The sequence below is a fragment of the Hemiscyllium ocellatum genome, chromosome 4 (genome assembly GCF_020745735.1).
Source record: "Hemiscyllium ocellatum isolate sHemOce1 chromosome 4, sHemOce1.pat.X.cur, whole genome shotgun sequence".
Classification (NCBI taxonomy): domain Eukaryota; kingdom Metazoa; phylum Chordata; class Chondrichthyes; order Orectolobiformes; family Hemiscylliidae; genus Hemiscyllium; species Hemiscyllium ocellatum.
Window position 1 is genome coordinate 13,265,469 of NC_083404.1, and position 27,552 is coordinate 13,293,020.

At 41.9% G+C, this 27,552-nt stretch overlaps 1 protein-coding gene across 2 annotated transcripts in view; it reads left to right on the plus strand.

The window, feature by feature from the left end:
* LOC132815295 (cysteine-rich secretory protein LCCL domain-containing 1-like) overlaps positions 1-22,578 on the plus strand; it is a 54,488-nt gene extending 31,910 nt beyond the window's left edge. For both annotated transcript variants that reach the window (XM_060824134.1, XM_060824135.1), the window contains exons 8-15: positions 905-965; positions 2,465-2,531; positions 4,208-4,338; positions 7,426-7,469; positions 7,554-7,626; positions 11,102-11,177; positions 18,856-18,989; positions 21,229-22,578. In XM_060824134.1, the coding sequence (XP_060680117.1) occupies positions 905-965; positions 2,465-2,531; positions 4,208-4,338; positions 7,426-7,469; positions 7,554-7,626; positions 11,102-11,177; positions 18,856-18,989; positions 21,229-21,280 (638 nt within the window). In that variant the 3' untranslated portion in view covers positions 21,281-22,578. The remainder of the gene's footprint in view (positions 1-904; positions 966-2,464; positions 2,532-4,207; positions 4,339-7,425; positions 7,470-7,553; positions 7,627-11,101; positions 11,178-18,855; positions 18,990-21,228) is intronic.
* Positions 22,579-27,552: the final 4,974 nt, after the last annotated feature.

A 27,552-nucleotide genomic window follows, 5' to 3' on the forward strand; every position in this document is an offset into this window, starting at 1 on the left:
TGACAAAATACTGCAGATGTAATGTCTGAAATCAGACCAGAAGATAGTCAAACATACTCAGTAGGTTTTGCAGCTTCTGTGGAGAGAGAACTAGAGGTAACATCTGAGGTTGATGATCAACTGCCAGGAGTGAAAGATGTTACAGACGTTAGCACAGTGGTTGCAATCTGAAATTGCTGAACGTAATGCTGTGTCAGACAATTGTAAAGTGTCTAATTTTTAAAAAACCGTGGTGCTTCAAGCTTCTACTGAATGTTTAGTGGAGCAGTGTAAGAGGCTGAGGACCAAGTGGAGGTGGGACAGCAAGTTTAAAGTAGCAAGTGACGGGATGCTTGAGGTTCTAATTGCAGCCTGAGAGGAAGGGCTCAGCAAAATGATCACTCAGTCTGTACTCAGTCTTTTCAATCCTGAGGAGGCTTTATTGTGAGCTGTATTAAATAGAAGAAAAGTTACAATTCAATTACTGCTTCATCCAGATAAAGAGATTGGGGCTCACATGATATGAAGGTAAGAGCCGAAAAAGAGATGATACAGGAAAGGGAGTAGATGTTTCGACGTAACAGAGTGGACTAGAATGTCGTGGAGAGAATGAATCCTGAAAGATTAGTGGGGGCTGGGGGAAAGGTGTGTTTGGTGGTTGCATTAATATGCTCTAATATGGTAATTGCATCGGAGATGTTCATTTGAAAAATTTTGTTTTCGCCGTTTGTTCTTGCTGCACTGTGTTATTAAATGTAAGCATTTGGGTATAAATGGACTAATTTATCGGCTTATTGTAGGTTTTATTTCTCTTTCTCTTGCCTATGAAGAAGTGTATCAGCTTCATGTTCATTCTGGAAAAATGCAACAAAATCATGAAACAGATCCATAAAAAATGCATTCTTATTATAATCTCTCTTCTCAGCTCAGTTGATGTCTTGTGAAACTAAACTCCGTGATCAATGCAAGGGAACAACTTGCAATAGGTGAGAAATTGACCATCCTTTTTTTCCCAGTGGGGTAAATAATGTAAATTTAGATTAGATTACTTACAGTGTGGAAACAGGCCCTTCGGCCCAACAAGTCCACACCGACCCGCTACCCACCCATACCCCTACCTAACACTACGGGCAATTTAGCATGGCCAATTCACCTGACCTGCACATCTTTGGACTGTGGGAGGAAACCGGAGCACCTGGAGGAAACCCACGCAGACACAGGGAGTCTGAGTCGGGAATTGAACCTGGGTCTCAGGTGCTGTGAGGCAGCAGTGCTAACCACTGTGCCACCGTGCCGCCCTAAATTTGATAGCTAATATATAAATTGATATCAGTTATCTTCGACACACTTTCTAAGCTCGTTATTGTTGTCAATGGCTTGACAAAAAATGAACTACTAAAGTAATATTTAAAAGAAGACAACATGACATTTTACCTGGAGCCAGTTAAAATTTATATCAACCAACATGTATAAGATTTGTATTTAGAAAGTCACTTTAATAAAATTTCTGTGTGGAGTTTGCACATTCTCCCCATGTCTGCGTGGGTTTCCTCCGGGTGCTCTGGTTTCCTCCCACAATCCAAAGATGTGCAGGTCAGGTGAATTGGCCATGCTAAATTGCCCATAGTGTTAGGTGCATTAGTTTGAGAGAAATTGGTCTGGCTGGGTTACTCTTCGGAGGGTCGGTGTGGACTTGTTGGGCCGCAAGGCCTGTTTCCACACTGTAAGTAATCTAATCTAATCATAAACCCAAATCTTGTGGAAATGTTGATTAAAATCAAAGCAAGTCACTAAGGATCTGCCTTTGTAGATGTAATGTCATGTAGAAACTTTAACTGTTCTCTTTATTTCTCTATTTTTGTACCTAATCTAATTTTAGTACCTAAGATTTGTACCAAGATACTTTGTATCTGAGATGTCACTGTGTGTGGTGACATTGGGCACTTTTCACTGTACCCCTGTACTTCTGTACTTGAATACATGTGGCATCACTGCATAGTTTGGGAATTGCATCATCTCGGAATGCAAGATAGTGAGGACAGCTGAGACATCACAGACATTTACACCACACGCTGCATCCAAAAGGCTAAGAGCATTGTGCAAGACTCCACACACCCCTCACTCAAACTCTTCTTCCTCCTGCCATCTGGCAGAAGGTACTGGACCAGTCGGTCCTTCACAGACAGACTGTGCAACTGTTTCTTCCCCCAAGCCATCAGGCTCCTGATCACTGTATGATCACACTTTATTCCATCTGAAATTCATTTTTGAGTTACTGCTAAAACATTTTTAAAATTAATGTTCATTCATTACAAAACTGTAGTTTGTGTTTTTGTTACTGTTATTGGAGCAACACTGTCTCGTTTTTACTGTATCCGTTGTGTATAGTAGAAATGACAAATAAAACTACCCGTGACTCTCTTGAATAAAACTTAATTCTGTTTCTAATTCTCACCTTTTGTCCTCTGCCATTTCCTTATTCCAGGTATGAATGCCCAGCAGGTTGTTTGTACAGTACAGGGAAAGTCATTGGAACGCTGCATTATGAAATGGTGGGTAACAGAATATGGTGAAACGCCCATAATCTTGTCAATTATGTACCTACACATTTTGCTAGTTACTCAGTCCTTCTGCAAAAGAAATGTTGTTTATTGCAGTATATCAGTATTCATGCAGAACAAACAATAAAATGTCACAGCATGTCATTTCTTTCACCAAATTTACTGACCTTGTTCATTACTTCCAGACATTTTTGTTTTTGTTTAAAATTAATAGCAGCTCAATTGATTTTAATAAACAACTTATTAAATCTTAACTTCTCTATGATCAATTATAATTACGGTTTCTTAACATTCAAAGATATTGAGGGAGAAATTCACTTCATGGCCACCTATTTTATTGTTAAGAATAAACATCCACATTTTATGCTGTTATTTGCTGAGACCAAGCCGCACCGAATGTCATTTTGATTTGGGAAATTTTTAATGATTCTGAAACAAGTGCAGTTAAGTGTTTATTTTATATGTTGACAAACTCAATCCATTATTTTTCAACTGAAATCGTGTTCATCGATATCTGCTTTTCCGATATAACAACATCAAAAAGAAACACAAAGCAATTCCTTTTCTCTCCTTCTTGCAATTTAAACGGTTAAATTGATGAACCCCAAAGAACAGCGAAGAGACGACAATGATAATTCTTAGTAACAATAGTTCCCAGCAACAATTATGTGTCACTAAAAAAACATTCCAGTCCCTCCTTTTTAATTCAAACCCTCCATTCCTGACGACATCCTGATAAATCTCTTATGAACACTTTCAGCTGAACAATGCCCTTTGTATAACAAGGCAACCAGAAGTGGATACAGTACTCCAGAAGAGGCCTCACTAACATCCTGTAAAACCTCATGATAACACCCCAACTCCTATACATAACGATGAAAGGGACATCTCAGTAAAACCTGAAGTAGTCCCTAAAAGGCTGGAAGCAATGACTCCAGCGGCATGGCGGTTCAGTGGTTAGCACTGCTGCCTCACAGCACCAGGGACCCAGATTCAATTCCAGCCTCGGGTGAGTGTCTGTGTGGAGTTTGCACATTCTCCCCATGTCTGCGTGGGTTTCCTCTGGGTGCTTGGGTTTACTCCCACAGTCCAAAAAAGTGCCGGTCAGGTGAATTGGCCATTCGGTGCATGAGTTAAAGGGGAATGGGTCTGGGTGTGTTACTCTTTGGAGGGTCGGTGTAGAATTGTTGGGGAATCTAATCAAAAACAGTCAATCTGTACTCTCCTTTAAAGATTACTGTTTAACTGTCATCACCACAACCTAACTTTCTACCCACTCATCCCTACCTCCTCTACTGTAAACATTTATAATATTGCTGACTACTTGCAAATGATAACTTCTCAGGCTTGAGCATGTACTTGTCTCTCACATCCACTGAACTATGTCAGTGAGGGATATCGGGAACACCGATAAAGTATAAAGTGCAAATTCTAATTCTTCGTCCCATAGAAAAAAGCTTTGTGTCTTAGTTTGTTCTCTCTAACCAATTATAGATCTTCATATGCACTATCCTTAATACAGAGGTTAACTACTGCAAAAATAAAAAAAAAGTGTTATTGCATTTAGAATGCATCAGCAAATCTGTCGTGGGTTTATTTATTTTAATATATATTTACTTAATACATATTAATTTATATTTACTTTCATTTTGTTTACAATCTTTCAGCAATCAAGTCTATGTAGAGCAGCAATACATTATGGAGTACTCGACAATGAAGGTGGCTGGGTGGATGTGACCAGACAAGGAAAGAAACCATTCTTTATAAAAGCCAATAGGAATGGGGTCCAATCATATGGGTGAGTATTGGTGTGACCTCAGTCGGCATCATTCATAAAATGCTAAAGGAAGGTAGCGAAGTAAGGCTATAGATCCTATTGTCATGGCACATAACCTTCCAAGCAACAAATGAGGAGTCAGCTATTCCCACTGTTGGGTTACATTCCAGACCTGCAGTTGGCATTACACTGAGCCAGATGAAATGTTTTATCCTCCACAAGCGTGCATGTAGGCCTTACCAATGGATACATTTGACAAAACATTGAAGGGGTGGACCCCAGGCAGAATCTAGGTTCTGACAAAGACAGAGTAGGATGTTTGCCTACTGCATTTAATTTGTTTGGCACTGATTGATCATCTTGAAAAATTCACTCCCTCTGCCACTGACAACTGTGTTTGCATTGCATACCAGAAACCCTGCCCCCACACCCCGGTGTGATCTCCTCTGCCTTGAAGCGACTCTCCCACTCCTCACATGCTGCCTGACCTGTTGTGCTTTTCCAGCATCACACGTTTGGACTCTGACTCTCCAGGATCTGCAGCCCTCACTTTCTCCATATATACCGGCTACTTGTGGTATAATGCTCCAATTCATCAAGACTTCGAGGCTCCTTGAACATCATCTCTAAAACCCACAAACTCTACCACCCTCCAAGTCCCAACTTTACCACAGCAGGGTGAATGCAGGATTAGCAGTCGGCTAGAGACAGGATTAGCGGTTGGATGGATGTAGGATTAACGGTTGGTGGATGTAGGATTAGCTGTTGGTGGATGTAGGATTAGCTGTTGGTGGATGTAGGATTAACTGTTGGTGGATGTAGGATTAGCTGTTGGTGGATGTAGGAATAGCGGTTGGTGGATGTAGGATTAGTGGTTGGTGGGTGTAGGATTACCGGTTGGTGGGTGTAGGATTACTGGTTGGTGGATGTCGGATTACCGGTTGGTGGATGTAGGATTAGCGGTTGGTGGATGTAGGATTAGCGGTTGGTGGAGGTAGGATTACCGGTTGGTGGATGTAGGATTAGCGGTTGGTGGATGTAGGATTAGCGGTTGGTGGAGGTAGGATTACCGGTTGGTGAATGTAGGAATAGCGGTTGGTGAATGTAGGATTACCGGTTGGTGAATGTAGGATTACCGGTTGGTGGATGGAAGATTAGTGGTTGGTGAATGGAGGATTAGTGGTTGATGGATATAGGATTACCGGTTGGTGAATGTAGGATTAGTGGTCGGTGGATGTAGGACTAGCAGTTGATGGATGTAGGATTAGCGGTTGATGGATATAGGATTAGCGGTTGATGGATATAGGATTACCGGTTGGTGGATGTAGGTATAGTGGTTGGTGGATGTAGGATTAGCGGTTGATGGATGTAGGATTAGCGGTTGGTGGATGTAGGATTAGCGGTTGGTGTTTATCGGTATAGTGGTTGGTGGATGTAGGAATAGTGGTTGATGGATGTAGGATTAGCGGTTGGTGGATGTAGGATTAGCGGTTGGTGTTTATCGGTATAGTGGTTGGTGGATATAGGTACAGCGGTTGGTGGATGTAGGATTAGTGGTTGGTTGGATGTAGGATTAGCGTTTGGTGGAGGTAGGATTAGCGGTTGATGGATGTAGGATTAGCGTTTGGTGGATACAGGATTACCAGTCAGCTGATTGTAGGATTAGCGGTTGGTGGATGTAGGATTAGCGGTTGATGGATATAGGATTAGCGGTTGATGGATATAGGATTACCGGTTGGTGGATGTAGGTATAGTGGTTGGTGGATGTAGGATTAGCGGTTGATGGATGTAGGATTAGCGGTTGGTGGATGTAGGATTAGCGGTTGGTGTTTATCGGTATAGTGGTTGGTGGATGTAGGAATAGTGGTTGATGGATGTAGGATTAGCGGTTGGTGGATGTAGGATTAGCGGTTGGTGTTTATCGGTATAGTGGTTGGTGGATATAGGTACAGCGGTTGGTGGATGTAGGATTAGTGGTTGGTTGGATGTAGGATTAGCGTTTGGTGGAGGTAGGATTAGCGGTTGATGGATGTAGGATTAGCGTTTGGTGGATACAGGATTACCAGTCAGCTGATTGTAGGATTAGCGGTTGGTGGATGTAGGATTACCGGTTGGCTGAATGCAGGATTACTGATTGGTAATGTAGGATTAGCGGTTGGTGAATGTAGGATTAGCGGTTGGTGGATGTAGGATTATCTGTTGGCTGGATGATTGGTTTGCGATGCACTGTGGATTGAACTCCTGTATCAGCTGAAATTACCGCGAAGGACTGTGCTTTTCAATTTCTTCCCTCAAACCATCCTCAGTCATCTTTCTGTGTGTGTGTGTGTGTGTGTGTGTGTGTGTGTGTGTGTGTGTGTGTCTCTCATACACACATGAGAGAGCAGCTCTGTGGTCCAATCAGACTTTGGCGACTATACATTCATAGAATCCCAACTGCATAGAAGCAGGCCATTAGACCCATCTAGTCTGCATCAACCCTCTGAACAGCATCTCACCCAGACCCACCCCCAGCTTATCTCCATAACCTCACATTTCCCATTGGCTCATCCACCTAGCCTGCACATCCGTAAACACTATGGGCAATTTAGCGTGTCGCCAATTCACCTAACCTGCACATCTATTTTTGGACTGTTGGAGGAAACTGGAGCACCCAGAGGAAACCCACACAGACACCGGTAAAATGTATAAACTCCACACAGACAGTTGCCTGAGGGTGGAATTGAACCCAGGTCCCTGGTTGGAGATAATTCCCCTTCTCTTTTAAACAATAGCCCTTTACAGTACAGTGCCCTCAAAGCACTGCGTTAGAGTGACAGGCTTGGTATTTGTGCTCATATTCAGGAGTAGAGTCTGAACCCATACACTCCTGGCTCTAACAGCTGATCCATAAGCTGATACCCAATGGCTGAATCAGAAAACAATTAAAGACAGCTATTCTCTAAATGTTTAGTTGACTATGTTTGGAATGAACACTGTCCTGAATCTCAGTGATTTCTGATATTGCAGAATTAGTTATTTTATAACTGAGTGGCTCCAATAATGTAGTTGATAATAAATTGAGTCTCAGCATTGTAACAAACTTACACATCTCTCTTTTTGTTTTAGTAAATACAGAGCTGCCAATTCATTTACCATTTCGAAAGTAACAGGTGAGTTATTTCAAGATACATTTTACGTAACTTTATTTTAGTTTCTTTCAGCTATTGTTAACTAAATTTTAATCTACTCCATAGTCCAATCTGCTAATTGCGAGACAAGAGGACATCAAATGTGTACATTCACGAAACCAGCCTCACATTGCCCGAGGTACGTGACTGATACATGAATCATATTGATTATCATTTTAAGTCTTTATTCTGCATCGTATCCTCGTTTCCACTGTCTCTCCTGCCTACTCTTGGGTCTGAGGTTTTGCAGCCTCTGTGCTGTTCCTGCAGTTGTGCAGCCAGGGTGACTGCCTGGTTCCCTGCCAGTTATGGTAATGAGGCAGCTGGAAAAAGTATCCAGCTTTACTTGGCTCACTCTCAGCATAAGCTGACGAAATGGTCTAGTGGTATTATTGTTGGACGTCTCACCTGGGAAACTGGGTTCAAATCCTGGGTGGAATTTGCATGCAACTTTTTAAAAAAAAATCTGGAATTAAGAATCTGTGGATGGTCATGACTTGCTTTTTGGGAAATAGAGCTCATCTAGTCCTTCAAGGAAGGAAGCTGCTGTCCTGACTGCAGAGCCACAGCAATGTGGGTGACTCTCAACTGCACTAAGTTGGGCCCAGCCAGCGATGTCCACATTCATTCCCATAAATAAAAAGGAAAGGCAGTTTCATAGAGATTGCGGGCTCAAAAAAAATTGGAATTAAACAATAAAAGCTGGAATTTAAAATGCAAAGTATTAAAACACACAAAATTCACAACTGACTCGCGTAATTTCGAAATGTTCACTTTTGGTTGTGTGGGAAGTGGTAGGTAGCGAGAAAAGTAGAAGAAAATTGGTTCAGGTTTCAGTTCATGAAACGTAATGAAAATGTCTCACTTCACCCCGAGATGTTTTTTGGAGAGGATGCTGGTGGGGGAAATGTAGTTCGTGGACACGCACAATCAGACAGGAAGGACCCCATCGTAATTCCATTGCCTGCCAAACACATTGATTGAAATTTTTTTTAAAAAAGACCTGCAGATGCTGGAGATCAGAAACAAAGAGAGAAATTGCTGGAGAAACTCAGCAAGTCTGGCAGCAGCTGTGGGAAGAGATTAAAATTAAGAGAATAAAGCAGAGTTATCATTTCGAGTCTGAAGTGTGAGGTTGAGGTGCAGTTTGTAATCTTTAAGGCTTATTCTAGAATCCCAAATGCTTTCTCACCTTTAAGGCAATATATTATGAGATTGAAGTATTTGATGTCATCAAAAACACATTTATTTTCATAAGAACCATATTGTTACTTTATCATTGCCTATTTTTATTAAGCAAACTCACTTCAAACCACTGGAAACCATGCGGCTAAGTAGGTGAGCAAATGCCTTTTGAATTTGTGCGCCAGGAGCAGCAGGAATGTTCTGGTGACCCTTTCCTACCCTCTGGGATTGCTGAACCACTGCCCTCAAATCAGTTCCAAAAACTGTCAGCTCAGCACCAGAGAGTCATGGAGTTGTACAGCGAGGAAACAGACCTTTCGGTCCAACCCATCCATGCTGACCGTAATCCCTAACTAAACTAGTCCCACCTACCTGCGCTTGGCCCATATCATTCCAAACCTTTTTTTATCCATGCACTTATCTCAACAATGTTTGAAATTTGTATCTGTACCCGCATCCACCACCACATCCTCATTCCACACACAGACCATTCCACGTAGGGGAGAAATAATTGCTCAAAAATTGCCCCTCATTTCTTTTTTCAAATCTTTCTCCTCTCACCTTAAAAAAATACCCTCTAGCCTAGACATTCCCCACCCAAGGGAAAAGACCCCTGCCATTTACCTTGTCTATGCCCCTCATGAATTTATAAACCTCTATAAAGTCACCCCTTCCAACCTCCTACACTCCAGTGAAAGAAACCCCAGCCTATCCAGCCTCTCCCCATAATGCAAATCCTCAGGGTCTGCTCCTGACCTGTGGTCTGCTCCAAAGCATTGACTGACTCACTATCTGGCAGAGAGTCAATTCTTCCCCTGATATCCAGTAGCATTAACATTCCTGAAGAAGGACATTGTCATTCTTCAGGAATGAGGAATGTGCGTCCAGCAGACTAAGATAAAAGGTAGGGAGGAGGGACTTGGGGGAGAGGGGATGGAGATGTGATAGGTGGAAAGAGGTTAAGGTGAGGGTGATAGGCCAGAGTGGGGATGGGGACGGAGAGATCAGGAAGAAGATTGCAGATTAGGAAGGCGGTGCTGGGTTTGAGGGATTTGACTGAGACCAGGCGGGGGGAGGGGAAATGAGGAAACTGGAGAAATCTAAGTTCATTCCTTGTGGTTGGAGGGTTCCTAGGCAGAAGATGAGGCACTCTTCCTCCAGCCGTTGTGTTGCTATGGTCTGGCGATGGACGAGTCCAAGGACCTGCATGTCCTTGGTGGAGTGGGAGGGAGAATTGAAGTGTTGAGCCATGGGGTGGTTGGGTTGGTCGGTCCGGGTGTCCCAGAGGTGTTCTCTGAAACGTTCCGCAAGTAGGCGGCCTGTCTCCCCAACATAGAGGAGGCCACATCGGGTGCAGCGGATGCAGTAAATGATGTGTGTGGAGGTGCAGGTGAATTTGTGGTGGATATGGAAGGATCCCTTGGGGCCTTGGAGGGAAGTGAGGGGGGAGGTGTGGGCGCACGTTTTGCATTTCTTGCAGTTGCAGGGGAAGGTGCCAGGAGTGGAGGTTGGGTTGGTGGGGGGTGTGGAACTGACGAGGGAGTCACGAAGGGAGTGGTCTTTTCGGAACGCTGATAGGGGAGGGAAGGGAAATGTATCTCTGGTGGTGGGGTCCTTTTGGAGGTGGCGGAAATGACGGCGGATGATACGATGTATACGGAGGTTGGTGGGGTGGTAGGTGAGGACCAGTGGGGTTCTGTCCTGGTGGCGATTGGAGGGGTGGGGCTCAAGTGCGGAGGAGCGGGAAGTGGAGGAGATGCGGTGGAGGGCATCGTCGATCATGTCTGGGGGTAAATTAAGACAGTTTGGCACCTCTGTCTTAAAATGTCTCTTTAAAAGCATAAAATACATCTCTTAAAGCCACAGAATTGTCACAATAAATATGCAAATGAGCATTAACTATGGCATCACTTCCAGGAAGTAGAAGTAGGGGTCACTGTTTGAAAACAAAGTGTTGTCCATTTAAAACAAAGGTGAGGAGAAATATTTCTGTAAGGGCTGTGAGTCTATGCCACCCTTCCTCAAATATTAGTGAAAGTGAAGCCTTTGGATATTTTTGCGATAGAGGTGGACAGATTGTTGGTAAGCAAGGGACCAGGGAAGGTTTATCAGAGGGAATGTGGAACATGAAGTTGAGGATGTAATCAGATGAGTCATCTTTTTAAAAGTTGGAATAGGCTTGAGGGGCCAAATGGCCTACATCAGCTCCTAACTCATTTCTTTGTATGTTAACCTAAATGTGTAGGAATAGGCTGCACAGTAAATTGCTAAGAAAAGCACTTAATAATTCCTTCAGGCCCCTAAACATTTTGTTAAGCATTATGTTTGAAAATATGTACTTTTTTACCTGTGAAAATTATATAACACCAAGGTCACCACTTCTAACGACGATGAAATATTGAACCTATGTATTTTGCTTCTAATTTCAGGATATATTGTCCACGAAATTGTATGCAAGAAAATCCCCATCTGGCTCGGGTCATTGGAACCCACATCTATTCCGATGTAAGGAGTTAGAATATAGTTTGCCAAGTGACTTTTTTTTAAAAAAGTTGTTCTTCTCAAAACTTGCTGTTGTATGATGTTTACATTGTTATATGATAGTTTATGTATTTTGTATACTATGGCTCATATCGTCAGTTATCTGGATTATTAGAAATGGAAGACAAGTTAAGAACTCATGGAAGTCCTGAAATTGCCCAGGATAGTTAAATTTGAAGGGATGGGCCTGGGTGGGATGCTGTTCAGACGGTCGGTGTGTACTCAAAGGGCCACATGCCTCCTTTAGTATTGTGGAGATTCTAAGATTCATATTTGTGAAGCCACCTGTCTGACCTCATCACAATTTGGGTCTTGGAAATCTCCACAGGCACTATTAATGTCTTCAGCTGACAAAAAAAAAGGTTTGGATCTTTGAAAATCAATTAATTAGTCACTTCAGGGCATCAGCTGGCCCATGGGTGAACAAGGATGGTCAATGCTTCCCCCCATCACTCATAAAATTGCCTTTTTGTTTTATATTGATGGATGTGGGCATCAGTGGTTGGGTCAGTATTTATTGCACATCCTGATTACCCTTGAGAAGACGCTGATGATGAGTTACCTTCTTCAACCACTGCAGTCCTTGGGGTCTAGGTGCACCCAGAGCGCTAATTTATAGTGGAGCAAGGCTTTTGGCATGGTACCCAAGTTTATGGCTCCACCATCCCTGTCCTACCTTCCTGTCCCTGACAGTTAGGGGATGTCGTAAGACTCCAGCCCATGAGTAAAGCGCTAATGTTAACTCTGTGCCGCACCCAAGACTTTAAGTTGCTTGCAGCTGAACTAAAGTCAAACTTTTGAAACTCTATCCTGTTGAAAATAAAAATAGCATTTTGTTGCCAAGCAGAATTCACACATGCACTGGAGTGTCTTTTTGTTTTGGAAACATCAGCCTTTGTTTTTGAGTTTTCATATGATATATTCTTAGAAAGGTGCCACTGCCGTTAGCAGCTAGTCATTTTACAACAATTTCCAGAGGGTTTGGACTCAAAAATCATGCCAATATTTATTTATTCATAATTACTCTTGTTGCCAAAACTATGTGGAAAGTTTTGCAGTCTAGGTATAGAGAACAAGGAAGCCACTCTTTCTAGAGTGAAAGAGAGAAAGAAAGTTATCCTCATGGGTGGTAAGGACATACAGTAAGTGGGAGTTCTCCACTACAACAGCATGGATAAGGAATTGAAATTTAACATTTAAAGAAACCAAAATGAATAGAAATCTTCATCTTTAAGTTTTTTTCTTGCTTCTAACATTCCCAGTGCAAATCTTTGTCCAACTTGCAGGATTTTATGTGCATTAAAATTCCGCTTGCTTAGGTTGTCAGTGTTCAATTGCAGAAGATGAGGTTTTGCATGAGGAAGCACCTCACAATAAAGTTTACTTTTTAAATTTGAATGATGCCCAACTACAATCACGTTGTAAAACAAGTGAGACTTTTATGATCACAAGAACAGCAGTTGTTGAAATCTTCAGCAGGTCTGGCAACATCTGTGGAGAGTGAGCAGTTAACGTTTCGGGTCCAGTGACCCTCCTTCAGAACGAAACAGTTCTTATGAATAAGACTTTTATAGTCATAAAAACAGAAATTGTTGGGACAGCTCAGCAGGTCTGGCAGCATCTGTGGAGAGAAACCAAGCTAATATTTCGGGTCCGGTGACTGGGAATTCTGAGGAAGGGTCACATGATCCAAAATGTTAACTCTTTCTCTCCACAGATGCTGCCAGACCTGCCGAGCTTTTCCAGCAATTTCTGTTTTTGTCTCTGATTCCCAGCATTCGGAGTTCTTGTATTAAAACTTTTATCGTGCTCAACTTCAATGCTTTTCTTTTATCTGCTGGGCTTTATAACTGTAAGTATTCGTATAGCTTAAGCTTGTTCATCAGGCACAGCATTTTTCAACTTTTGCAATTTTAGGATAATGGACAAGGATTGTCACCTGATTGGGAAGATTTGGGGATCCCTTTAAATCTAGTAAGTGATTCCTAATTCTGGGATTCCTGACCCAGTTTTGGTTTTTCAGGTTTTGGGACTAACTCTTCAGGGTGTGGGCTGGTTCAGCTCATGAATCTGAATTCCTTACCTTTTGCAGAGAAAGGCATGACCAATCCAATTTTCATGGAACAAACAAAAAACCCGAAAGAACTGCGGATTCTGGAAATTGGAAAGAAAAAAAAAAGAATTGCAGGAAAAGCTCAGCAGGTCTGGCAGCATCTGTGGAGAGAAAGCAGAGTTAATGTTTGGGTCTAGTGACCCTTCCGGAAAAGGTTTGCATTTATGCAGAAGATGGGGTTGGGCAGAGGCTGGAAGTAAATGATAGAGCCCGAAGAAAGAGAGAAAAAGGAGAGAGCGACAGTTGGACAGACAAAGGACTTGGTAAAGGTCAACCAAGGAGAATGACTAGCTGCTAATGGGTCTATTAGTGGCTGCCAATGGGTTGTGTGTAGTAGCAGCACATGTGATGACCAGGCCTGGTGCGTGGGGATTGGGTAAGGATATGAGAGAGAAAATAAGCCTAAAAATTGTTGAACTCGGTATTGAGTCCAGGAGAAAGTGGGCACTGCAAATGCTGGAGAGTCAGAGATGAAACGTATGGCGCTGGAAAAGCACAGCAGGTCAGGCAGCATCCAAGGAGCAGGAGAGTCAATGTTACGGGCATTAGCCCTTCATCAGGAATGTCCGAAATGTCGATTCTCCTACTCCCCGATATTGAGTCCAGAAGGCTGCCGGGTGCTCAAGCGGAAAATGAGGTGCTGTTCTTTCAGCTAGTGCTGAGCTTCACTGGAGCACTGCAGCCAGCCTGAGACAGATGTTGGCCAGGGAACAGGGTGGGGTGCTGATGTGGCAATTTTCATGGGGTCAGGTCAATTTCTTTAAAGAGACATGATTCACAGCACCTCAGGGGTATCAAGAACCATGGACTCTATTAGGGAACATTTTTCAAAGATAATTTGGAAAAAGTCCTCTTCCACAATGCCATGCCTCTGGTTTCTCATTCCCACCAGGCCAGGCTAGGCACTTGTCCCCACTCTTTCACATCCATAGTCCCTCATATTCTGTATGCCAAGCTGTGTCATCTCCATGCCCATTCACTCACTATATGTTGTATAGAAGTAATGAATGCTATGGTAACATTAGACAAAAAGACATATGTTTAGAAAATTATAAAAATGCTTGTGCATCAGTAAATTGCCACTTTGAAAAACACAAACTTTTTTTTGTTGAGGTCAATGAACATCTATCCCTCTAAAATACCAACAACTGAAATTGCAAGCACTTGAAACCTCTTAACATTGTGTAAACAAAGATTGTGAAATCGACAGCAGATTGTTCAGATCCAGAGCTGTCAGTCAAGCAGAGGTTGAGGTGTTTCAGCAGGATATCTGATCACCTAAATACCTTGAGGTTCAGTTCTCAGTATCACCCATGAGACTTTATACAGACTTACAAACTTATTTTCCCAGAGAAATTGACAAAAATTGTGGCTGACGTTTTAAATAGCTGCATGTGCAAGGTTTGAATATATGTATTTGCTTGAAAATGTCACGGCATTTTCGGAATAATTGCATGTGGGGAAGTGTTCTACCTGAATGTCTGTTTTCAGGTTGTTCCATTTGTCCCACACTAGAAATAGAATATTTTAGAAGTGTGTGAACTCTCCCTCGAAAAGCTACAGTAAGCTTTACAATAGTAAAAATTTCAAACTTTTCATTGTATACAGAATTATTTTGGATATATTGTGTTGTGTATCTGGAGAGAGGGTGGGGCAGTGATAGTGTCACTGGATGAGTAATCCAGAACCTCAGGCAAATGTTAATGGGATATTGGTTTGAATCCCACCATGACAGACGATGAAACTTGAATTTAGTAAAAGGAATCTGTAATTTTTAAAAAATCACTTGGTTCACTATGCTCTTTAGGGGAGGAAATCTGCTATTCTCACTTGTCAGGTTTACACATGACTTCCAACACACAATGGCTCAGTGGTTAGCACTGCTTCCTCACAGCACCAAGAACCTGGGTTCAGTCACAGCCTTGGGTTGACTGGCTGTGTGGAGTTTGCACATTTTCCTGCATGGGGCTTCCTTCGGGTGTTGCAGTTTCCTCCCTCAGTCCAAAGATTTATAGGCTGGGTGGATTTGCCAAAGGAAATGCAGGGTTACAGGGATGGGTGGTGAGGGGCATTGGTCAAGATGCAAATCACTTTGGTGAGTTGGTATGGACTCAATGGGCCAAATGCCTGCTTCCACACTGGCAGAAGGGATTCTATAGTCTAATCCTTAACTGCCCTGTGGGCATTTATGGATGGGCAATAAATTCTTGCTCAGCTGGTGATGCCCACATCCCATAAACAAATATGTAATTACTTCAAAGTTAAAAATCACCCAACACCAGGTTCTAATCAAAACGTTTATTTGAAAGCACTAGCTTTCGAGCGTTATCAGATGGTTGTTTAGCAGGGACCATAAGACACAGAATTTACAGCAAAAGGTATCATGCAGTTGAAATATATTAAATACTCTTAGATTAAATATTTCATCTTTTAGAATGTTTAATATATGACACTGTAACCTTTCGCAGTAAATTCTGTGTCTTGTACTTCACAACCACCTGATGATGAAGCAGTGTATTGAAAGCTCATGCTTTCAAATAAATGTGCTGGACTATAACCTGGTGTGATGTGATGTTTAACTTTGTCCACCCCAGTCCAACTCTGGTTCCTCCACATCGTCACTACTTCAGTAATCTCTGTAGTGAAGGTCTTTTGCTTCTTCTACACCCATTTTTAACAAAATAAAATCCCAGTGTGCCTTTTCTTGAATTGCCACTTTTTTAGCCTTCTGAAGTTTGCTGTGTAGAATTCAAGTGAGAATGATGAATTGAACACTGACGATCTAGATTATATGACCCATGAGGCACCAAACAATATAAATTACTTCACAGCACCGTGCTAACAAAAGGCTAAGTATACTAGTTTGAATTGCTTTCATTGGCATACAGAATGCATCGAAAGGCGCGTAGACTAGGAATGACAATATATCAAAGGAACGTAACTGGCTGGAATGCAAGACTGTTTCTGTCCAAACTCTATTATGTGATTTTTGTCAGAAATGCGCCAAGCATTAAGGCAACATAGTAGCGGAAAGTTTGAAGAAATTCCCGGTCTATCTTTTTGCATCTGAGTTAATGAAAGGCTCAAATTTCATTCAAAAAGCATGGATCAGGAGCTTGATTTTTAATGCTTGACTTCTTCGATAATTCCTGTTTCCCAATCCTGCGCTGGTCTGCGTCACTGATGTAACATTGTTGTCAAATGCAAATGGTCTGTTTGGGCTGGAGGTGCATTTGCTGTCCAGCAAGTGCCACTGAACTCCCCAAGAGGTGAGACGTGATTGTTAAAATCAATTGTCAAAGTTAAACTGCAACTATGTAAATGGTAACCATGATAGAGGCACTCTTCTTTGTAGAATAGTGGAGGACATCAGAGGACTAACAGCCCAAATAGCTAATGCAAAGGTAACCTTGTTGCTAATAACTTCTCCTTTAGAAATCTCATTCAATTGTTTCCCATACTCTACCTGAAAGCTGTGCACCAACATGCACTATACACTGTAGTCATTAGCAGGGGATTGAGCTTAAGAGCCATGAGGTTATGCTGCAGCTCTATAGAGCCCTAGTCAGACCACACTTGGAATGTTGTGTTCATTTCTGGTTACCTCATTATAGGAAGGATGTGGAAGCTTTGGAGAGGGTGCAAAGGAGATTTACCGGGATGCTGCCTGGACTGGAGGACATGTCTTATGAAGAAAGGTTGAGGGAGCTAGGACTTTTCTCATTGGAGCAAAGAAGGATGAGAGATGACTTGATAGAGGTGTACAAGATGATGAGAGAGGCATAGATAAAGTGGATAGCCAGAGATGTTTTCCCAGGGTGGAAATGTCTATCACAAGGGGGCATAATTTTAAGGTGATTGGAGGAAGGTTCAGGGGCAATGTCAGAGGTAGGTTATTTACACAGTGAGTAGTGGGTGTGTGGGATGCACTACCAGCAGTGGTAGTTGAGTCAGATGAGGGACATTAAAAAGATTCTTGGATAGGCACATGGATGATAGTAAAATGAAGAGTATGTAGGTTAGTTTGATCTTGGAGTAGGATGAAAGGTTGGCACAACGTCAAGGGCCAAAGGGCCTGTACTGTGCTGTGTTCTATGTTCACTGTTCAGGTTTAGTGATCTGCAATTTCAAAATCTGTCCTCTCCCCCTCTCCATAGCCTTAGGTTGAGGGGTAAAGCATTTAAACTGAGATGAGGAAGAATTTCCTTACTCAGGGGTATTGAATTTTTGGCATTCTCTATTCCAGGGGGCTATGGAAACTCTGTGATTGAGCCTGTCAAGAGAGAAATGAATATTTCTGCAGACTAAAGACATTAAGGGATAAGAAAAGTGTGTGAGACAGTGGCATTGGGAAGATGATCAGCCATAAGCTAGAATGGTGGGGCGGGCTCAATACTCTAAATGTCTTTCTGCTATTTCTAAATTTCAATGTTAATATCTTTCAGTGTCAAGAATCAAAGGAAAACATGACAAATAATGTGCGTGCACACACGTGGACACACGCATACACACATGTGTGTATACACACACGTGCACACCCACACACATTCGCATACAATATACGCAAAAACAACACAGGGATTAAATCTTAGAACAAAGAAAGATGAAGTCAGACAGGCAGGTGTAGGCAGTTTCCATTTGAAATATTTGATGTTCTTGAGTTGCGAGGGTGAAATCTGTTTCCCAACAGTTTAAGTGTTGGAGAAATGGGGGTTGTTTGTTACTTTAATTTCTCAGTGAATAGTAGCTCATCGATGTTGGTTTTTCAGTGAGGATTGACATTTGAGGAGAGAGACATAGGGTAGAGAGTCTAACCTCTAGTTCTTGCTTACAAATCCATGTTTCTTTGTCTGTACTCTGCTGCCCAAAATCAGCTGTTGTTAAAGTTCCATTTATACACTTCTGAGTCCACTTTTGTTCTGCAGACAACCTTCCTGTCAATATGTCATTTTCAGAAAGATATGAATCAGCTGAGAGGTGTAGAACAAAGTTCCTCTGTCCTTTTCGTGATGATGTTAATTCCTGTTCAGAATGAATCTTCGTTTACCGTTGTCTTCGTGAACTTGGCTGAGGTGATCACAGCAGCCATTATGGATCAGGAGTTTTCATTTCTGATGTTTTTAACCTGAGTAGGTCATAGGCATTAGAATCAGAGGATAGGTGTTGATTATCAATATAAACTAACAGTGAGGATAACACAATAATCTCCATTCTGTGATACATCTAAATTATCTGACTTCCTGTTATTAATATGGTCAGTGCCTTTATCTTTCGAAGGGTTATTGTCTTAACATTCTCACTGCTGGTCTGAAAACTCACCGTACAAACTCTTGATACTGACTTTGCTCCGTGAGTTAAGATATGGAATTAATGCAGTCATTGCACTTCCAAGTATACTGTTTTAACTGTCTAACAACATTTTAAAACCAAAGTGATTTATGTTTATTGATGGCTGTGACTGAGGGCTGAAGCCACATGGCCAAGTCTGTTTCACATACTTATCATTTTAAAAATTTTATTCCCCTCCAGAGATCCAGTATTTGCAGAGCAGCCGTACATGCTGGGGTCATTCATAATCATGAAGGAGGTTATGTTGACGTGATGCCAGTGGACAAAAAAAAGCATTATGTTGGCTCATACCAGAATGGAATATTCTCTGAAAGGTTGGAGCAATAATCTAAAGCAGCAGACTTAATCAGATGCCAAAGTTAATTTTTGAACAGCAGAACTTATTCAACTTATTGGTTAAAGAGGAAGCCATAAACAGGCTGAGACAGCCTGTCCTATCCCAATGTTGTGTAAAGTAATTTAATGATTTCAGTGGAGACAATGGTATGTAGAACTGCCTGGCTCCTGTAAGCTGATAAAACATAGCCCTCCAAAAGCTGCTTACTAATGCAACATCACAACATTTTTTTTTCATAGCTGGTTTACAAAATGTCTGAACTTCAGAGACAAATAATAAGTACCATGGGATGAATTTGGGAATTCATTAAATGATTGAGTTTCCAGATATTGTCTGTGGAATTACCCTGAATATTATTGTTTCATTGATCAGAATTAAAAAGGGGGCAGCTCAGTGGTTAGCACTGCTGCCGCACAGCACCAGGTCCCAGGTTCGATTCCACCCTCGGGTGACTGTCGGTGTGGAGCTTGCACATTCTCCCCGTGCCTGTGTGGGTTTCCTCCGGGTGCTCCGGTTTCCTCCCACAGTCCAAAGATGTGCTGGTCAGGTGAATTGGCCATGCTAAATTGCTCCTAGTGTTAGGTCAATTAGTTTGAGGGAAATGGGTCTGGGTGGGTTACTCTTCGGAGGGTCGGTGTGGACTGGTTGGGCCAAAAGGCCTGTTTCCACACTGTAGGGAATCTAATCTAAATTCTGTTGAGGATTTTAAGACCTATTTTATGTAAATGTACTCTGCATGTGGATCAAGGATCTTAAAAATAGATTTCTACAAATGTTATGGAAGTATGTTCGCTCTGATGCAGTGATAAATTCCATGAGTAGGAATAAAAACCAGTTTGAAAATCTACAACAGCATATTCTTAAATTTAATAATTGCATTGCTATTTTTCATGCAATTGATGTCAGTAAGGATAAATATTACCACAGTGCACACTATGATCATCCATGCAGTTTGGGATATTGATGGAATACTCCACTCAGTGTGCACGTTTATCTGGGGCCCAGGAGAACACACAAATCTCTCCCAAAATACACTTACTCTCTTCAGTAAAAGTCCTTTCAGTTTTTGTTTTGAGCAGCCCTTTATTGAGGAGATTCATTCTGAAATTATTCCTATAGAGTTTATAAATATCTATTCAAGTCCAACTATAATATGCAGAGCTCCCTATTCAAAGCTCTGCCTAAACCCTCATTGTACAAGGAGCTAAGCCATTGTCATGCTCCTGTGGTACTAAGGAATGGAGTTGTGAACATAGCCCAGACCATCACACAAACCAGCCTCCAATCCATTCATGAAGAGCTTTTGCCCAAAACATCGATTTTCCTGCTCCTCGGATGCTGCCTGACCTGCTGTGCTTTTCCAGCACCACTCGAATGTAGACTCTGATCTTCAGTCCTCACTTTCACCCCACCTCCCCCCAAACCATTGACTCCGTCTATACTTCCTGCTGATTTGAGAAAGCAACCAACATAATCAAAGAGGTTTCCCACCCGGTTATGCTCTCTTTCACTCTCCTCCACTGGGCAGAAGATATAAAAGTTTGTACATACCACCATACAAATAATTTCATGAACAGCCTCTTCCCCATTGTGGACACTTCTGAATGGACCTCTCAAGTTTGAAGTTTAATGTTGATCTCACTCTCTATGCACCTTCTCATTGTGTTCCTCGCTCTATTCTATTACCCTACTGCCCTGTTTTTGGTATGATCTGCCTGTATTGCAAGCAAAGCAAAACATTTCACTGGAAAAGCTCAGCAGGTCTGGCAGCATCTGTGAGAGAAATCAGAGTTAACATTTCAAGTTCAGTGACCCTTCCACAGATGCTGCCAGACCTGCTGAGCTTCTCCAGCAATTTGTTTCTTATTCTGATTTACAGCATCTGCAGTTCTATCTGTTTTTATTTGAAACTTTTCATTGATGCGTGTGACCGTAATAAATCAAATCAAATCACTGGTGAAGCCCAACTTCACACTTTAAGATCAATATCAGTAGTGCAGTCATAGCATACCATCATTTTTGTGACTATCCTGTTTACAGTATACCTGACACGCAATGTTTTAGGAAGTTACTTTTACTGAAATTCTTTTGTAGATTAATTACAAAAATGGGGATATTTTTCTCAGTAACGTTTGCAAGGAATATTATTTATTTAGGGGCAACTATTAAAAGAGAATATGTATTATGTTTAACAAATGTCTCCTCTTCTCTTTTAGCCTTAAGAATCCACCTGGAGCCAAAGCATTCAGAATATTTGCTGTCATCTGATTCCATGAGAAAATAATGCAGGAAAGTCAGTTCAGTACTTGGAAGAAGCAAAGTGTTTCAACTATTCATTATGCTTTTTGCTGAGTTGTCATATTGGCAGAAACAATTTAGTCCATTGTAAATCAAACATTTCTGTGCCATAAATTGATAAAAAATATATTGCTGAATATCAGAAACACAGTTTAAAGGTACTTAAGGTCATAGTAAAACTCCCCTTTTTTAGTTATACTTAATAAATTCACATTTCTGTAATTACTGTTTTGTTACAGAATGCTGCTAACTCAATGGTGCAACCAAAAATATATACACACAATTCAACTGAAAGCCAAGATTAGGTAGGATTAACTGAAAGCTTTGTGAACCTGGCATTTATTCCTGCAGGGCAGGATGTAAGCCAACTATAATAATGTATTATCAGTAGAAATGGAAAGTTTGTGCAGACCGTGAGGGAGAAATTGGAACTCACCACGCCCGTTTCTTCAATGAAGGAAGAACATTGGGACTCTAACTCAATCTCTTGCACCCAATCTTCCCCAGATAAGCAGCAGCTGCCAACCAGGAAGCTGGAAACTTCCAAGTGGCCATAATCTCCACCTGAAATGGGTGTTAGGTGCTTTGAAAATGCAACTGAATGTCCTAACGCTGTGCCTGACAGCCCATATCAATTTTGTCATGAATGACCTGACCCTTGCATGATCTGCCCAGTTGAGCTGGGTCTTCAGAAACCCGACTGATGGCCCTTAAAGGGACCATTGGAGGCCACCACCACCCCCACCAAAGTAAAAAGGTAAATGTCCCTTTTAATATTAGCGGAACCAGTTGCAATGTGAGTACTCCTCCTGTTTTGGCAATCATACTGGGGTGTGTTCCCACCACTTTCCCTCTGGTTTGGCTCCCTTTCTCTCTCCACCCACCTGCAGGCTGGTTTGTACTGTTACCTGTGAGCTGAATTAGACAATCAACTGGATTCTGCAGCTGATGAGGCTCAAGGCCAAATTTCCAGGCGTTACTTTTGGGTGCGTGTTCATTTTGTGACACTCATTTCACGTCAGTTGCCAGCATGACTCCTATTTCTTGGCCAATTTGGCAAAGTCCTTCATACCAGCCCATTTAAAGTCATTAGATAACATTCCTGGCCATATTAGCGCAATGTATGTACGGGTGGGCCATATAATCTGGATTGTAAAGCCCTACTTTGGAAAATAAGCTAGCACATTTACATTCCATGTTCTGTTATTTGAAACATGGTAGAAAGGTGATGTTTGTTACTATTAAAAACACTTGCTTACAGACCACAATGCTGTGGAATATTATTTATGTTCTTTTGTTATCATTGTTAAGTTGTGTTTTGTATTCATAACTTTTATGGATTCTGTCTTTCAAATAATACCATCTGCCAAAACATATCTTTACTACCTCAGAAGCTGTATTTGTTTGTAGTATGTGCTTACACAGACATTTTTACAATTTCCACTTAATTCATTTAAATGAACTAAAGACCTTAACAAGTAGATGTTGCATTGTTATTGTTCAGCTTGTCTTTCATGACTTTACCAGGATGTTATTGAAAATGGAGGGTATGAGTTACAAGGAGAGGCTGGATAGGGTGAGTTTTCTTCCCCCCTGGAGTGTAGAAGGCTGAGGGGTGATCTTATAGAGGTTTATAAAATCATGAGGGACATAGATAAGGTGAATAATCAAGGTTTTTTTCCCCCAGGTTAGGGGAGCCCAGAACTAGAGGGCATAGGTTTAAAGTGAGAGGGGAAAGATTTAGAAGGGACTTGAGTTACAATCTTTTCACACAGAGGGTGATGCCTATCTGGAACGAGCTGGCAGAGGTGGATGCAATTACAACAATTAAGAGAGATTTGAACAATTGCATGGATAGGAAAAGTTTAGAGCGATATGGGCCAAACACAGGCAAACGGGACTAATTTAGTTTATGAAATCTGGTCAACATGGACGAGTTGAACAATAAGGCCCATTTCTATGCTGTATGGTTCTATAACTCCATGATTTGTACATGGGAATAAATCTTGTTCATTGTAACGCCTGCCATTAAACAGGAAAAAGATCTTGGCTTCCACTTCCTCTACAGTGCATATGCCATTTAACACTGTTAATGATATTGGAGGCATTATCTCTCTGCATGAATAAGGAGAGTGGCTTCTGTTGTTGTGGTATCGGAAAATACATCTGATCATTTTACTCCATCAAGGTAATTTTGTTAATCCATACCAAAGCTTTTGGAAAAAAAAGTTGAATTAGGAGAATAGTAAATTCAAGCCACTTTTAGATTATTTCAGTCAAGTTGTATCGGGAAATCTATGAAGGGCAGCAGAGTCTTCACAGCCACGTTAAATATTCCCAATTAGAGTCGTTGAGTCATAGAGATACACAGCACGGAAACAGACCCTTCGGTCCAACTTGTCCAAGCTGACCAGATATCCCATCCAACCTAGTCCCACCTGTCAGCACCTGGCCCATATCCCTCAAAATCCTTCCTATTCATATACCCATCTAGATGCCTTTTAAATGTTGCAATTGTACCAGCCTCCACCACTTCTTCTGACAGCTCATCCCATACACGTACCACCCTCTGCATGAAAATGTTGCCCCTTAGGTCTCTTTTATATCTTTCCCCTCTCACCTAAGAAGAATTTTGGTGATTTTTGAAAAGAGTGTCCTAGAATTGGATTTTATGGCCACGGATTGGATGGCCTGCTCCCAGGGCTGATGTAAAAATTTGGTGATAGCATCATGTTTGCAACCTAATGCGATTGTACCAATCTCCTCATGTGAGTTTGCCTCCAACAGGCTGTTTTACCTGATGTGACAATGTTTATGATGTCTCCCTTAATAAGAAACTAAAATATGGATATCATGATATTGGAGAATCCATTTATGACATCTAATTTTTTTAAAATGTGCCAACATTACATTCTCAGATATGTAAGTATCTGGGCTTATTTTAGACAATTAGGTTACATGTTCTGGATTAGAGGTGCTGGAAAAGCACAGCAGTTCAGGCAGCATCTGAGGAGCAGTAAAATTGCCGTTTTGGGCAAAAGCCCTTCATTCCTGATGATTTTCGATTTTCCTGCTCCTCGGATGCTGCTTGAACCGCTGTGCTTTTCCAGCACCTCTAATCCAGAATCTGGTTTCCAGCATCTGCAGTCATTGTTTTTACCTAATTAGGTAACATGTGGTTCCTGCAGAGTGTCATGCTTCAGTTGATCTAGCGTAAGACTGGGCATGAGATCTTTATACCATTAGGTCACATGTTATGAGGCAGTGATGATGTTATGAGCGTGTCCCTGAAAGATATATTGGTTTTCTGACTCAGCTAAATCTGAAGTCTCTCCAACAGTTTTACAAGTCCAATTAATGTCCAATTGACTGCAATTTTTAAATTCTCACAGAATTTCTCACTAGATGTAATGGAAAAACAAAACTTCAGGAATGAAGATGTAGCTCAAAAGATAGATACTGTAAACTGAACCAGACCGACATCAGGCAACAAAGTTAGTGCGTGAAAGTGCTAGCTTTTGGATCTTATTCCACTTTCTTCGCTCACTGTTTATGGGCTGTCATAATGAGTAAAGACAATGAGCAGTAAACAATCCTGGGATAGAGATATCCTGGAAGTTGTGGACTGCAGTGTAGGAACCTCACCTCGCCTGTCCCCTACAGGGATTGTGCACACTGGAGGAGGCCTTGTGGGAAGGAATTAAAGTGAAGAAAATAGAGCAGGCTAATTGTCCAGGGACAAATGCAACTAATGGATTAGGATCCAACTGCAACTGGAAGCTAGGCAACAAAAGCACCCTTTCTCTGGAGATAGGGAAATGGCGGTGTCATGGTAATGCCAGTAACCCAAAGATGCAGGTTAATGGTCTGGGGACACCCATTCAAATCTGACCATCACTGCTGGTGGAATCTAAATGCCTGGATCTGGAACTTTAAGGTGGCTTCAATAATAGTGACCTTGAATTGTCATCAAGTGCTACGAAACCCAAACAGTTCACCAATGTCACTTAGGGGAGGAAGTATGCCATCCTCACCTGGTCTGGACTACATGTAGTTCCAGATCCACAGCAATGTGGTTGTCTCTTAGCTCCCTTCAGAAATGGCCAAGCAAGCCACCCCATTCAAGGGCAATTCATAATGGACAACAAAAGCTGGTCCACCCAATGATGGCTACATAGCATGAGATAAGGGAAAATAATCTGCAGAGAAAGTCTAAAGGTGGAGACTGAGCTAATTTTAGATCTCAAAGCCTATGGCTATATGGCAGACACTGTCTCTCTGTGGAGACCATGACATCCCTCCATGTCTGGAGAGATCAGTTCAAATTGGCCACCCTATACCTGTCATTTTCAAGATAATAGTGGCTTTGAACCTTCATATATTAGGATCATTCCAGAGAGCAGTCAAAGGCTTATGTAATATAACCTTCGGCTTGTCAATATGGATAGATAATCGTGTATGTTTTAGGTGAGCAAATTACTTAATTTTCTTAATAGTCCACAGACTATGCTAGTCAGATTGAGAGAGCCAGAGGCTTCATGCGTTTTGCTGGGTTCACCAAAATTCAACTTGTGGCCAATTGCACATGAATGGCCATCAAAGGTCCACTGTGGTATTTGTCAATCGTACAGGTTCCATCAATGTCCATCGAGTGTGTGAGCATCATGTCGCTGTGTGTCTGTTGTCCTGGGAGCCGTCATAGTTCTTACATTCTTAGCCATTCCCTAGTGCCAGGTAAGTTCTGTCAAGCAGAATGAGTGGAGGCTTGCCTTATACATCCAGTAGCATTAATCCTTGGATTTCTCCAGGTTTATTTGTCAAGCCCATGAGACGATAAAAACAATATCCTTTTCTCAAACCATTGTGTTGTCTCCTTTTCCAAAATCATTGCTTTTTCTCATAAATAACAAAACATTCCCATAATTCTCATTGACTGTTGACATTTTTCCAAGAAATCCCATGATAAGGTCTCTTCAGTGCAAGGGCCCGAATAGTTCCATATACCAATTTCTCACAATCCATATGTATTTCTGAGAATATACTCCATGAAACAAAAACAAAGTCAGAGAATAAAGACCATCATTTAATACAGACTCTAAGCAACATATCTCCAAATTTGAAAAAAAATGATAAATCACTTGCAAACCCACCTGTGACAAATATGCTTTAAGTTCCCTGGTGGCTGTTTCAGAGAGGTATTCCTAGTGCTATGCACTGAACTGGGAGACAACTACTGCCCCTTTAGTTCCTTTACCTGAAGTGAGTTTGATGGATATCGTCAGGTCCCCTGAGAGTATGAGAGCTCTAACATGGTGGAAGTACTCCAGCACAGTTGTAGTGGGCTGATCTATCATCAACGCACTTACAGACATGGGCAAAGGCAGAAAGATGAAGGAGATGCCATTCTCATTGGAAGTACAGTGAGAGATGAGCAGAGTGCACTTCTATCAGAAACAACAGCTGACTATCTGTAGTACCAACGCTCCTTTCGCCCTCCTAGCTTTCTGAGAGGAACCAGTCCTGGAAGTGAGTCTGAACTCCTTGCCCCCTCTTGCCCTTGCTCTGGGCATCAGTGCTATGAGACAAGGTGATGGAGTGTGAGTCCAATCCCTACCCAGTATCCCATTAGTGAGTTATTGATTTGACCTTCCATGGCAGTCACCAGATTCTCAATGCAGGAAACCCCATTCTGAAGACAGGAGCATAGATATCCCAGCTGGTCCCTCCACTGTCTATGTGAGTGCACACCAAACCCCTGCAAGCTCTAAGATATTTCCACATACCTCGGGCTATAGGTCTATAATCTCCTGACGACAAATGACTCTAGAAGGGGCAGCATGGTGGCTCAGTGGTCAACAGTGCTGCCTCACAGTGCCAGGGACCTGGGTTCAATCCCAGCTTTGGGTGACTTCTGTGGAGTTTGCATGTTCTCCCCGTGTCTACATGGGTGTCATCCGGGAGCTCTGATTTCCTCCCGCAAACCAAACATGTGCAGGTTAGGTGGATTGGCCGATAGTGTTCTGGGATGTGTAGGCTTGGTGCATTAGTCAGGGGTAAATGGAGAGCAACAGGGTAGGGGGATAGGTTTGGGTGGTATACTGTTTGGGGGGGTTGGTGTGGACTTGGGCCGAAGGGCCTGTTCCCTCACTGTAGGGATTCTATGATTTTATGAAGCTCGTTATCAGACCTGCCCTCAGCATGTAGCTGCTGTCCAGCATTCCTCTGATTGCCAGAGTGCTGAT